The 14,004-nt window shown below is 42.2% G+C and overlaps 1 protein-coding gene across 1 annotated transcript in view; it reads right to left on the bottom strand.

Moving 5' to 3' along the window:
• LOC147015714 (spondin-2-like) overlaps positions 1 to 14,004 on the bottom strand; it is a 47,742-nt gene that overhangs the window by 20,671 nt on the left and 13,067 nt on the right. Inside the window, exons 2-3 of the mRNA XM_085848158.1 lie at positions 7,703 to 7,965; positions 4,993 to 5,219 (exon numbers count right to left, since the gene is read on the bottom strand). Coding sequence (XP_085704284.1) covers positions 4,993 to 5,219; positions 7,703 to 7,964 — 489 coding nt within the window. The 5' untranslated portion in view covers position 7,965. The remainder of the gene's footprint in view (positions 1 to 4,992; positions 5,220 to 7,702; positions 7,966 to 14,004) is intronic.

Below are 14,004 nucleotides of genomic sequence, written 5' to 3'. Positions count from 1 at the left end.
GATGAGATCCTGTTCTAGGCGGTGTAGTTGTCATTGTGAAGGTAATGTTGAGGTAATATTTTTTTTTCAGATGAGATCCTGTTCGAATGGTGTAGTTGTTGTTGTGAAGGTTATGTTGAGGTAATATTTATTTTTGCAGATGAGATCCTGTTCTTGGTGGTGTAGTTGTTATGAAGGTAATGTTAAGGTAATATTTATTTTTTCCTAGCAAAAAAACTGTTTAATTTGATATCTTTAAGAAGCGAATGTAAGAAGAATTCTACGTTCGCTTCTAGGCTTTGCCTATTCCATATTAATGTCATAGCTCATGTGGTATGGCAGCCATGTTGGAAAAATGGAAAACTTTGGACCTCTGCATCTCTGAGACTGAACCAAGGAAAAAGTTGAAATTTAGCACTTGGCAAGTACTCCTCATGGGGCAATAAGTGTGATTTTTTATATGACTTCATAGGTGCCTTCATTACGACGTCATAATTGCAAATATAGAACGCTACATCCGATCAGCATGAACATTTTTGAGGGTCATCTAGGGATAAATTGGTCCACAGAAAAAAAAATTGATGATGTCGTCGGTCACGCAATTCAGCAGCCATATTGTTTATACAAAAAAACTTTAAAAATCTTCTCTGAAATGGCTGAACAGATTGAGGTGAAAATTTACACGTATGACCACCTATCCATGAGGAACAAAATGTTCACACATATGACATCATAGGTCACATGGTTTGGCAGCCACATTGGATTTACCCGAAAACGTATAAAATATTCTCCAGAACGGATGGACAGTTCAAGGGGAAACTTCACATCAATGTTTCCCAAGCCTTGGGGATACAAGGGTGTTCATGAATAATTGATATCACATTGTCCGGCAGCCATATTGAACAAAAATCCTTCAAAAATTATTTCTCTTGAACTGCATCATAAAGTGATATGAAACTTTACAATTATGATCCCGTCACGATGGGGAATACATGTTTTAAATTTCAACCTGATCGGACGCAAGGTGTGGCAGCCAGAATTTTTTCTTTTTTTAATCTGGATTCTTTTTGATTTTTTTTTTTTTTTTTTTGAATGAGGCTCACTTGGCTGCACCTGGATGGGTTTGGGAGTCGAGGAGTAGCATCTGAAACCCAAATCCTATCCAGGTTCCTCCTGATGACTCCAATGAAGACTGTGCCGATTTTGTCTTCCATTTGACTTGAATTGAATTTATTTTAATCCCATTCTGAATTCAATTGAATAATAACTAGCATCCGTTGAAGACAAAGTCTTCGATATCCCCTGCCAGAGTAAATGAGGATTAACAAACTTATATTCCCTAAGCGTATGCAATATGTTTGTGAAGTTTCCCCTTGATCTGACCAGCCGTTCTGGAGAAGATGTTTAAAGGTTTTAGGGTAAATTCAATATGGCCACCAAACCATGTGACCTATCAATTAGAAATTAACAAACTTCTGAAAGGATGTCTTGGAGAAAGTGTATGTGAAATTTTGCCTCAATCTGTCCAGCCGTTCTGGAGAAGAAGATTTAAAAAATTTATAAATTTTCAATCCAAGATGGCTGACGAACCATGTGACCGATGACATCATAAATTTACATTCTGCCTCCAATCCTCCAATGGAATACGTGTGTGAAGTTTTGTGTTAATCGGATGAGGTGTATTTTTTTCTATCCAAGATGGCCGCCAAACCATGTGACTTGTGACATCATAATTTTTACTATGTATGCAGACATAATGGAAGATGATAGTTGCAAAATTTCGCTTCGTTAGGTTATGTGATTCCAGAGAAAACATTATTTAATATATTCTTGAATCCAGCATGGCTGCCAAACCATGTGACCTATCAATTAGAAAATATCAAAAGGCACCAGTTCACCACTTGCTTGATATGTGTACCAAATTTCGTAAATATATCTTGAGGAGATTTGTAGTTAAGCTCCGGAAACAAAATGTAATGGACAGACGGAACCCACTTCTATATCCCCCGCCAACTTCGTTGGTTGGTGGGGGATAATAAACATCATGGGTCAGGGTCAGGTGTGCAGTCAAAGCGGGGTTGCATCAAAGCGGGACGTCTTGGTACCTAGTCATCACTGCCAGCAGTTATAAAATGGTGGTTCTAGTTATGTTTCTTATTAATTACGTAACACACCAGTATATAAACACCACACAAAACTACACAACCACCTTTTTAAAAACGAAAAAGTCATTTTTAAAACGAAATTGATACCTTGTCAGGGTATTTGGAACTTTGCCAGATTGCTGAAACACAATGGTGTATTCTTCAAAAGATAAGAGTGAGATATTTGATATCTACATGTGATATGGAGATGGGAAAGCTGGATTCTCATCACCAGTCGAATAGCAGTGTGCACAGAGATGCAGCATCTTCTGCCAGAAATGCACTGGGATGTTAGTTTTAACAAGATTTGAATGTACAGAGGAACAAATTTATAATCAGACAGCATGGAGGTGAGCACACGAGTTCCTGAGCTATAGTCCCCCACCCCCTCCCCCTCCGCTACTCCCTCCCCCGCCAGCCTTCAACACCCAGTCTTCCATGAAGGTCTCCCATCCAAGTTTGAAACATGTTCAACTCTGTCTAATTTCGAATATCTGTTGGGATCAGGGGATTTACATGTCGTATGTTCTGTTAAAACGAGTGAAGCACCATGATTATCCCTCCTTACTATTTAACATGATTTTGCTTTTGGCAACCCAGATAACATCATGACCCATGAACGATATTAATAATTTAAGGTTTTTTATTATTATTATTTACAGTGGATGAGATGATCTCAACCTACAGGCTGCCCCACAGAAAACCAGGAAATTTGAGATTTTGAGATTTATTTTGCTGTATTTTACCATATCAATAAACTAACATATAATAAAGTGTATCTTTGTTTTACACTACATCTAAGTTTGCTTTTGTTTTGTTTGAAAATAAAGTGTATCTTTGTTTTACACTACATCTAAGTTTGCTTTTGTTTTGTTTTAAATAAACTGTACCAAATTTCCTGGTTTTCTGTGGGGCACCCTGTACTATAGATCGGTAATAAGATGTAAATTAAATGCTTAAAATTTTGGTCACAGTGTTTTAATATATGTTTAAAAAACAAATGAACACAATGCAGGGCAACTTAATGAGTAAATATTTTATGTCTGTGTATTAATTGTAAAGAGCCATCATTCCTAACATATTTGGAGAAATTAATCTATTACGTATGCAAACATGGCAGAATGTTTATCACTTAAATTAATGTCTGCATATTTAGACAATCCTAAAGGCCCTGTCACACACCTTGACGTTTTAGCCAGCGTATGGCAACATATCAAAATGTATGTAAAACGCTGGCGTACGCTGAACTATTGATGTTCTTTTCAGTGTTGGGCATATTCATAACGAGTTGGACGTATGCATAACGTATTAGTAACATATACAGAACGTTTCGATAACTTATAGATAACTTATACCAACGAATGCTTAGCGTGTTGTCGGCGTTCACAACGTATGCCCAACGATAGTCTAACTTATGCATAGCGCGGCAGCGTATCGCCGACGATCACGTGGCGTAGCCTATTGATAGGCTGCCACTCAACGATTTAAATCATAACCGCACCAGAAATCGAAGTGTCAACATCACTGTCATGCCGGAAAAAAAAAACCATGGAGTCTGGAACACTGACTGGTTCCTCCTGTGAAGCCCATTTTTATATACCAATTCCCCTAAACGCTGCCAATACGCCATTATATGGTAGCTGTAAGTTAGAAACACGTTCAGTAAGTTCTGTGGTCGTCCGGAAGACGTCAAATATGTCTACATATGTCAATATGCGTTGGAGATACGTTACACATAGGTTCAAAGCACGTTACTCATAGGTCAGAAATAAGTTTTGGGTACGCTAAACATTACCTCGACGTGTTTCGACTTATGAGTAACTTACAAGGAACGTGTGTCAACGATCGCATAACGTGCCTACAACTTATGGCCAGTGTATGCGGAACGTGTGAGTCATACGCTGGCATACGTCGAAAAATTTCGAGCATGCTTAAAATTTGTCGACGAGCTTGGCGTACTACGACGTATGCCAGCGTGCTTTAGTGTGCTCTTAACATATACAAAACTTACCCATAACATATTCGACGTATGCCAGCGTATTCGCCAAATTTTTCATAGGTCGGCATACGCTGGCTAAAACGTCAAGGTGTGACAGGGCCTTTACACCGGGAGTGTCTTCAATTACCAAGCAGCTAGCTAGCGCTTGCAAAGCCAGCCGTTCCATGTCAATGGTTTCAAATGGAGTGCTTGTTTGATCGTGCTTTAGCCAAGTGGCGAGTGCTCCACAATAAACTTGGTAACTGAACACACACCAGGATTTTGGTAACCATCATCACACACCTATGATGGATATACACACCCTCGAAAGACTAATCTCCTGTTAACAATATCTACATTTTTTCGACACAGCCATGCCACATTTACACGTGTAGTTGTGCGAGGGATTTCAAAACATATTGGGATTATCAAATTATAAATTGACAATTTTTGAAAAGAAGTAATTAAAAGGTAAGGGGCAGGGCATTCAGGGAGAGGGGATAAATGAAATCCCCCTTTTCCAAATTTGCACTTCCCTTTCCAACCCACATGTGTATGTAATTGATAGATGGTATGGTTGGGCTAACTTTATTATGCCTGTAGTTGTGGAATTTTTGACCTCCTCTCCCCTTACCCATGTACTTGAACCGCACCTCGCCTCCCTTCCTTGCATATGCAATAAATATATGTCCCCAAACAATGTTTACCTTCGCAAAAGTTTTCACAGGTACAATTTCTTGCTTGATACAGTTATTTATTTTGGCATTTTAAAAATACTGTATGCAGTATAGTACAATTAAACTTATTTGGTGTTCAAAATATAATATAATTTCTATATCGATGCTCAAGTTAAGGTAATGACAACATGTATCTCGTCAAGATAACACTCACCAGTGGATGTTGACTGTTGACCTCAAGCTCAATGAAAGTCTGCCCGGTGCCGTTAGCAATGCCTGGGGTTGTAAATAACCCAGAAATAGTCGGTCTTCCATTGATGATGCTCGCCTCCAACTCCCTCATGAGTCCCCATGCCTCTCCCTGCTCAGCCATCTCACGCACTCCAGTGCTTGCTAATCTGCCCAGTCGCCACATTCGGTACTTGCGGCCGTGGGCAATGGCTGGCGGATCATGCACACACAGAGCCTTTTGTGGAAGTGGGAATGCTGGCATTATTAGGAAATCATTGCAGAATCAAGTTGAGAGTTCACACAACACCTTACCCTGTGTTGTCTTGAGAAACAAGGACATGGACGGGGTCTTCGAGTGGCAAATTTGATTGGTTGTGATGACATAAAATGCCGTTGATGACTATTTTGTCCAAGTACTGCTAAACAGAAGGGTTTTGAAAGTGCTAAAAAGGCGATTTGTGATCGACGATTCAAGTGTATAATTCAATTGAAATAAAATTAAGATTTTGGAGTTTGTAGAAAAAAATAATTCCAGAAGTGTTCCACAATTGATGCAGTATCGATGACACCACTTTCTTGAAAATGTTACATTAGTTATTCAGGCTTGTTTTGTGTGTTCTTTATGACGTCCTTAAAAACAGTAAGTTTGCTGTTTGGAATTATTTTCAATTTTGTATGACTGCCAGACAGGCAGACAGAGTAAATCAATTTTCTCACTCTGCACATGCGCGCAATCAGAGCCAAAGTACTGTGAAACGACAATCAAAGGGAAGACCAACTACTGCATTGGAGTCATCAAACAGAACCAGAAGAAATAAAAAGCAAAGATGGAGTCATCAGGAGGAACCTGGATAGGATTCGGGTTTCAGACACTACTCTACTCTGCCCTCTACCCTCTACCTTCAAACCCATCCAGGTGCAGCCAAGTGAGCCTTACAGAAAAATTTCTGCAACAACTCACTTCTCCTTTCAGAGATAGATAATGAATGAGAGGAATAGATAGTAAAAGAGATGAAAGAAAATAGAAAGCAAGAATTAGAATGAATAAAGAGGATTGTGAAAAAAATTAGAAAGAAGTATGAAAGGTGTGAAAGGAACAAAGATGTCGGGAAGAACCCAAATAGATAGATTTCAGCAGTTACTCCCCAGGCTCAAACGCAGCAACAGGTGCAAGTTACCGGAGGTCCGTCAGCGGCGACCGACAAGTACGTTTTCCGATTCATGTTCCAATTCGTGTTCAAAATTTAACATTCAATTGAAAAAAAGTTGTTCCTCGATCAAAAACTGACATTTGTAGACAGAAGAACAGACAGAAAGAAATGAACCCATTGCTAACCCCGCTTTGCATTTTGCATGCTTGGTGTAACGATGTTGAAAACATCTCTCAAAGGAATATGACTAAACTCGAACAAGAAGAAGGCCAAGTCCACCCACTGTGTATGAGTTCCATTTCCATCCCAGAATTTCCTTCCCAGTAGCCATGTTGACAGAGCAAACTGTTATTTAAGTCGAAATAACTCGTTCAAATAGTACACAAATACTGGGGAAGAGATTAGAAAGTAGGAAACGGTGGTGGAAGAGAGGAGGGTGTTGCTATGGTGTCGGGGTGAGGGTTGAACAAGCAGTTGAGGTTCCATACCACCTGCACAGGCAATTGAGGGGTAAGATTTTTTATTTTCTTTGGAAATAAAATGCACGGAAATGGTCCAAGTATACGAATAACAAAGAAGGCTCAGAAAATAAAAACGTCTGCAAAACCAGAATGTTCCACCATCCATTTGAGCACAATTCCAGGATTTCTAACTGATAGATGCACCTTAATTCAATCATCCCATGGTTGTCCAGAACTCATGAGCATGTTGCCAAATAAAATATGGCTTTTTAAACCTCCGGCAAAGCGAGACTTTTCATCATTTGCATTGAATTTCATACAATGCAGAAAAAGTCAAGAAAGTTTCAAATCTTTTCATGCAACATAATGAAGTAAAAACTGAGAATTAACAAAACATGCCTTAATGCTTTTCTCATCTCCTAACAGTGTGCAAAGCCTTTATCCGCACTTCCATGGAGTGAAGCTTCCCTCCTGTCAACTGGCACCGCTAATTCTCACCATCCTGCAGGAAGTGAGTTCAAGGCCCTGAGGGTAATTAGTGTCACTCAACAAGGGCTCAGGGTCTTTTCCTGTGCCGCTGCAAATTGTTTGCCTAATCATCTTCTACTGCCACATATGTGGTGTTGTATCCTCACCCCCTAGTGATACACCCCTGTCGAACACCAACAGATCACACGTAATCATTCAGCCTCCCATATCTTGTTACTCTTCCCAAATGTAGGCTAATTGCTCATTTCTACTCTTTTGACCCCATCTTCTTCCTTCTTTTTTTTTTTGGTCTCTGGAACTGCTTCCCTGGGACTGTCTAGTAATGGTCTTCTTGAAGGTATTTGCATGTATGTGTGCGCCTGCTTGGGTGTGCGTTCATTCTCCATTCCGAATGAATGTCATTTCCATCCCTTGCATGTCTGTTTTCCTCTGTTTTTACTCAGTCTATCCCCTTCCCTCCACCCACTCCCTTTGCACACCAAACCAGCAGTAGTCATTTTGATTTTCCATTAATATGTTCTTCAGAAACGTCACCATGTCCTCACATTATGATCATTGCACTTGTATTTGCACATAACACAGGTATACATACCGATAAGACCAGACCACTGTGCAGGTGGTCGAAACTTGGGGTATTGCTTTGGAAAGGCTGTTTGGCTCCAGAGGCCCGTGAAAGTAAGGAGGTACTTGGCTCTTTCACGAACCTGACACTTGCGATTGGCCCATCTGCTTGCGGAATAGGCACCTGAATGACGCCGGCGTGGACTTTGTTGAGGTCGTTGTGGAGAAGTCATGCAAGCAGCAAACAGGAGCATAACCACAGCCATTACTGAGAGGGGGCACCTTCCTGTCATCCTGCAGAAAAAGTCACTTTTGCCCATTTTTAATCTGTCAAGATACTATCACAGAGACATAGAAAAGAGCAGATGGACCTCCATCAGTCCTTTTCTCGAAAGCAGCTCATTGTCTGGTTGATAATTATCATTCTGACTCCATCCATCCAACCACTCACTTTACGATTTGTGTGACTACACCTTATGGAGCTTGTATTTCTTTTTTGTTGCTGTTATTGTGAGGTCAAATTTTAATGTCAACCCCTTCGTACAGTCTGTATGATAGACATACTATACATCATCTTATTTTTCATTTCTTCACCGACTATGATTGGCTCAGGAGGAATAACATTATCTCACAGTACATCATGACCTTGTGAAAGATCAGGCAATGAGTAAGAATTGTTTTGAGTGCATGGCAGTTTAACCCAGGAATCATAAACCTTAAATAAACTTTTTTTTAAATGTTTGGTTACCTGCTGTTTGCTGGGTATGTGGTGTATGTAGCTGTAGTTCTATTCATTGCAACAATGCATTTCCATCTGTGCTTGTTTGGGTTGGCCCCATTTGGAATTCCAATCTGAATGCAAAGCTCATGATGCTGAAACACCAGGTTCAATTTCCATATGATGTGTTGATTTGTCTGCTGTTCAACAAATGTCTCTGCAATATGTGCAAAATGATGCTGAAGTGTCCAAATGTCTGTCTTGCATGTGATTTATGTACCAACTCCTTTAATAAGACTTGGATGATTGTATTTTCTCCTTGTTTTGTGTGTAGCACATGGCTTTGGGTTTTATCAATTGCTGGGGGTATGGGCTCTGATGTCCATCGGCACACAAAATGACTGTGCTTCCCCATGGTCTCAGGTTGTTCACCTGCATTTTTTAAATTTATTTTTTTCATTTATTTATATTTTCATTTGCAGATGCTTTCCTACAGTTCTTTGATTTTTGCCGGTGCATTGGCTTCGATGTCCATTGCCATTGCAAAATTTCAGCTTTCTACATCAACTGGAAGGTACCGATCATTAATATCAGTCAGTTAGTGAGACAGTATGCCTTGTGCTAGCTTAATGGTTCGGGTGGTGGGCTTGGGATCCTAGGGTCCTGAATTCAAATCCAGCTTAACTGTTGAATTAATACCAGGTAGGGTTGACTCAACCTGTCATCCTTTTGAGGTTGGCAAAATGAGTGCCACCTTACTGGTATCCTGTGTTGGAGTGGTGACCCATCCAGGATTGTGCCCAATAGCCCAGGAGACTGCGTCGGCAGCACCAACACTTTGCACAGAGTATAGTCCAAATGAATTTCGATTTTTTGAATGCTTTACGATGGTTCTGTGATTTTTCCTGGTATATCGGCTTCGATGTCCATCGGCACAAAAATTCCCCAATGTCTTTGGTTACTCACCTGAATTTTTTTCATTTTTTTTTCATTCATTTATATTTTCACTTATGGATGTTGTCCAATGATTCTGTGATTTATTTCCAGTGTACTGGCTTTGATGTCCATTGGCACACAAAATTTCAGCTTTCTACGTTACCCAGAAGGCACCGATCTTGAATATCAGTCAGTCAGTAGTTAGAAAGACCTTTATATATCAGATATGCACAAGATACATGCAGGCGTCCAAACCTTATATATATTTATATATATATATATATATATATATATATATATATATATATATATATATATATATATATATATATATATATATATATATATATATATATATATATATATATATATGCAATATATAATTTGAAGTTTTTGTTTGCTTGTTTGTTTGTTTTGTTTGTATGCACATACTCATCTGAACGGTGAAAGATAGGAGGAAACCTCTGCAACAAAAAATGTCGGGACAGGCCCCGGGAAGGTTATAGGCTAGGTGCCGAAGGCCCCTCGGCCGGGCGGAGGGGGTGTTTCCCCCACACCAACCCCCGTCGGCTATGACTGCCGTGGCCCAACCAATAGGGAACTGATACTGGGCTCGCATCAGACTGATGTACAGAATATTAAATTAATTCAAAAAGAATCCGGGCAACGTGGGGTGTATTCAGCTAGTCTGTATGTGTGTATGTATATACATATATATACACCACCAGTCAGAAGTTTTAGAACACCCTATTTTTCCAGTTTTTACTGAAATTTATGCAGTTCAAGTTCAGTGAATAACCTGAAATGGTACAACGCCAAGAGGTAAACTGCCAGAGACTTAAAAAAAAAAGTTTAGGTTACCAAAAACTGAAAAATAATGTAAATTTCCGAGTTGTTAAAAAGGCCCTTTTCAGGGAACAAGTAATAGATTAGCGACTGCAGCTGTTCTGCATCAATGGAAGTAAATTAAGCCTTGAAAGTTGATGCAAACAATTCCTACAGGTGTCCCAATTTTTGTTGATTAGTTACAAACCCTCTGTCTGTATAAAGGCAGTGTTGGAACAGACTGTGTTGCTCCACCCTCTGAAGCAATATTTGGACAATATTGCACTGCAGGAAGTAGTATGTTGTTATCATAATGGTGAGAAAAAGACAATTAACAAAGGAAGACAGACAAACCATTATAACCCTTAAAAGTGTAGGTCTTTCCTTGAGATAAATTGCAAAGACGCCAAGGTATCATTGAGTACAGTTTCCCACACCATCAAAAGGCACTTGGAAACTGGAGGAAACTCTGACAGGAAGAGGTCTGGCAGACCCAAAGCCGCAACACAATCAGAAGACAAGTTTCTGAGAGTCAACAGCTTGCGTGATAAGCGGCTCACAGGACAGCAGCTTCAAGCACAGTTTTACACTGGTCAAAGGAAGGAAGTCTCAGTTTCAACGGTGAAGAGAAGACTACGAGCTGCAGGTTTGACAGGTCGAGTGGCAGTAAAAAAGCCATTGCTTAGATAGCAAAATAAGAAAAAGAGGCTTGTCTGGGCCATGAAGCACCATCAGTGGACTACTGAAAACTGGAAGAAGGTCTTATGGACCGATGAATCAAAATTTGAAACCTTTGATTCATCACGCAGGGTTTTTGTACGCCGTCGAGTAGGCGAAAGGATGATTCCTCAGTGTGTGACACCAACTGTCAAACATGGAGGAGGAAGCGTGATGATCTGGGGCTCTTTTGCTGGATCCAGAGTCGGCGACTTGCACAGAGTGACTGGCACCCTGAACCAAAAGGGCTACGACAGCATTTTACAGCGCCATGCAATACCCTCTGGTCTATGCTTCGTTGGTCAGGGTTTCATCCTACAGCAAGATAACGACCCAAAACATACCTCCAGCTATGTCAGAACTACCTCAGAAGAAAAGAACAAGACTGTAGGCTTCAAATGATGGAATGGCCAGCACAGTCTCCAGACTTAAACCCTATCGAGCTGGTCTGGGATGAATTGGACAGGATGAAAGCAAAGCAACCGACGAGTACAACACATTTGTGGGAACTTCTGCAACAGTGTTGGGAAGAACTTTCCGAACAATATTTGATTTCCATTGTAGAAACAATGCTACGAGTATGTTCAGCTGTTTTATCTGCAAAAGGTGGCTGCTTTGATGAGTCAAAAATTTAGATTAAATTTTGTTCAACAAAACAATTCCATGATTTCTTTTTTATCTGCAATTTTTTATTTGTTCTATATTTTAATTTCAGTGTACATTGAAACATTAAATTGGTTAAATTTCAGTAAAAACTGGAAAATGGGGGTGTTCTAAAACTTTTGACAGTGTGTGTGCGTGCTGCGTGCGTGCGTGCGTGTGTGTGTTAGGTGAATGCACCCGGAGGGTGCCCGGGTTCTTTTTGAATGAATTTAATCTTCTGTACATTGGTCTGACGCAAGACCAGTATCAGTTCCCTATTGGGCCATGGCAGTCATAACCTAAGGGGGTTGGTGAGGGGGAAACACCCCACCCCCGGGCCGAGGAGCCTCGCCACTTAGCCTATAACCTTCGGCGGGGCCTGTCCCGGCATTTTTTGTCAGAGATTTCCTCCTATCTATCACCGTTCAGGAAATTAACGCGTGCAGACAAACAAACAAACAAACAAAAACTTCAAATTATATATTATATTTTGATGGATATCTATATATACATGTGCACAGAAGAAATTATGACTTGGACCTTGCCCACACTTCACAAGGAGCCTCAGACCTTGCCCAAACTTCACAGGGAGCCTCAGACCTTGCACACACATCACAGGGAGCCTCAGACCATGCCCACACTTCACAAGGAGCCTCAGACCTTGCACACACATCACAGGGAGCCTCAGACCATGCCCACACTTCACAAGGAGCCTCAGACCTTGCACACACTTCACAAGGAGCCTCAGTCCTTGTCCACACTTCAAAAGGAGCCTCAGTCCTTGTCCACACTTCACAAGGAGCCTCAGTCCTTGTCCACACTTCACAAGGAGCCTCAGTCCTTGTCCACACTTCACAAGGAGCCTCAGTCCTTGTCCACACTTCACAAGGAGCCTCAGACAATGCTCTCACTTCACAGGGAGCCTCAGACCTTGCCCACACTTCACAAGGAGCCTCAGACCATTCCCACACTTCACAAGGAGCCTCAGACCATGCCCACACTTCACAGGGAGCCTCAGACCATGCCCACACTTCACAGGGAGCCTCAGACCATGCCCACACTTCACAAGGAGCCTCAGACCATGCCCACACTTCACAGGGAGCCTCAGACCATGTCCACATTTCACAGGGAGCCTCAGACAATGCCCAAACTTCACAGCAGCCTCAGACCATGCTCACACTTCATAAGGAGCCTCAGACCATGTCCACACTTCACAAGGAGCCTCAGACCATGTCCACACTTCACAGGGAGTCTCAGACCATGTCCACACTTCACAAGGAGCCTCAGACCATGACCAGACTTCACAGGGAGCCTCAGACCATGCCCACACTTCACAAGGAGCCTCAGACCATACCCACCCTTCACAGGGAGCCTCAGACCATGTCCACACTTCACAACGAGCCTCAGACCATGACCAGACTTCACAGGGAGCCTCAGACCATGACCAGACTTCACAAGGAGCCTCAGACCATGCTCCCTCTTCAAAAGGAGCCTCAGACCATGCCTACACTTCACAAGGAGCCTCAGACCATGTCCACACTTCACAGGGAGCCTCAGACCATGTCCACACTTCACAGGGAGCCTCAGACCATGTCCACACTTCACAGGGATCCTCAGACCATGCCCACACTTCACAAGGAGCCTCAGTCCTTGTCCACACTTCACAAGGAGCCTCAGTCCTTGTCCACACTTCACAAGGAGCCTCAGTCCTTGTCCACACTTCACATGGAGCCTCAGACAATGCTCTCACTTCACAGGGAGCCTCAGACCTTGCCCACACTTCACAAGGAGCCTCAGACCATTCCCACACTTCACAAGGAGCCTCAGACCATGCCCACACTTCACAGGGAGCCTCAGACCATGCCCACACTTCACAGGGAGCCTCAGACCATGCCCACACTTCACAAGGAGCCTCAGACCATGCCCACACTTCACAGGGAGCCTCAGACCATGTCCACATTTCACAGGGAGCCTCAGACAATGCCCAAACTTCACAGCAGCCTCAGACCATGCTCACACTTCACAAGGAGCCTCAGACCATGTCCACACTTCACAAGGAGCCTCAGACCATGACCAGACTTCACAGGGAGCCTCAGACCATGCCCACACTTCACAAGGAGCCTCAGACCATACCCACCCTTCACAGGGAGCCTCAGACCATGTCCACACTTCACAGGGAGCCTCAGACCATGCCCACACTTCACAAGGAGCCTCAGACCATGCCCCCACTTCACAAGGAGCCTCAGACCATGCTCCCTCTTCACAAGGAGCCTCAGACCATGTCCACACTTCACAGGGAGCCTCAGACCATGTCCACACTTCACAGGGAGTCTCAGACCATGTCCACACTTCACAGGGAGCCTCAGACCATGTCCACACTTCACAGGGATCCTCAGACCATGCCCACACTTCACAAGGAGCCTCAGGCCATGCCCACACTTCACAGGGAGCCTCAGACCATGTCCACACTTCACAAGGAGCCTCAGACCATGTCC

Source organism: Eptatretus burgeri, chromosome 12 (assembly GCF_056783735.1).
Source record: "Eptatretus burgeri isolate ZD-2024b chromosome 12, Ebu_testis_v1, whole genome shotgun sequence".
NCBI classification, from domain to species: Eukaryota; Metazoa; Chordata; class Myxini; order Myxiniformes; family Myxinidae; genus Eptatretus; species Eptatretus burgeri.
This window is presented reverse-complemented; position numbering and strand designations above follow the sequence as displayed.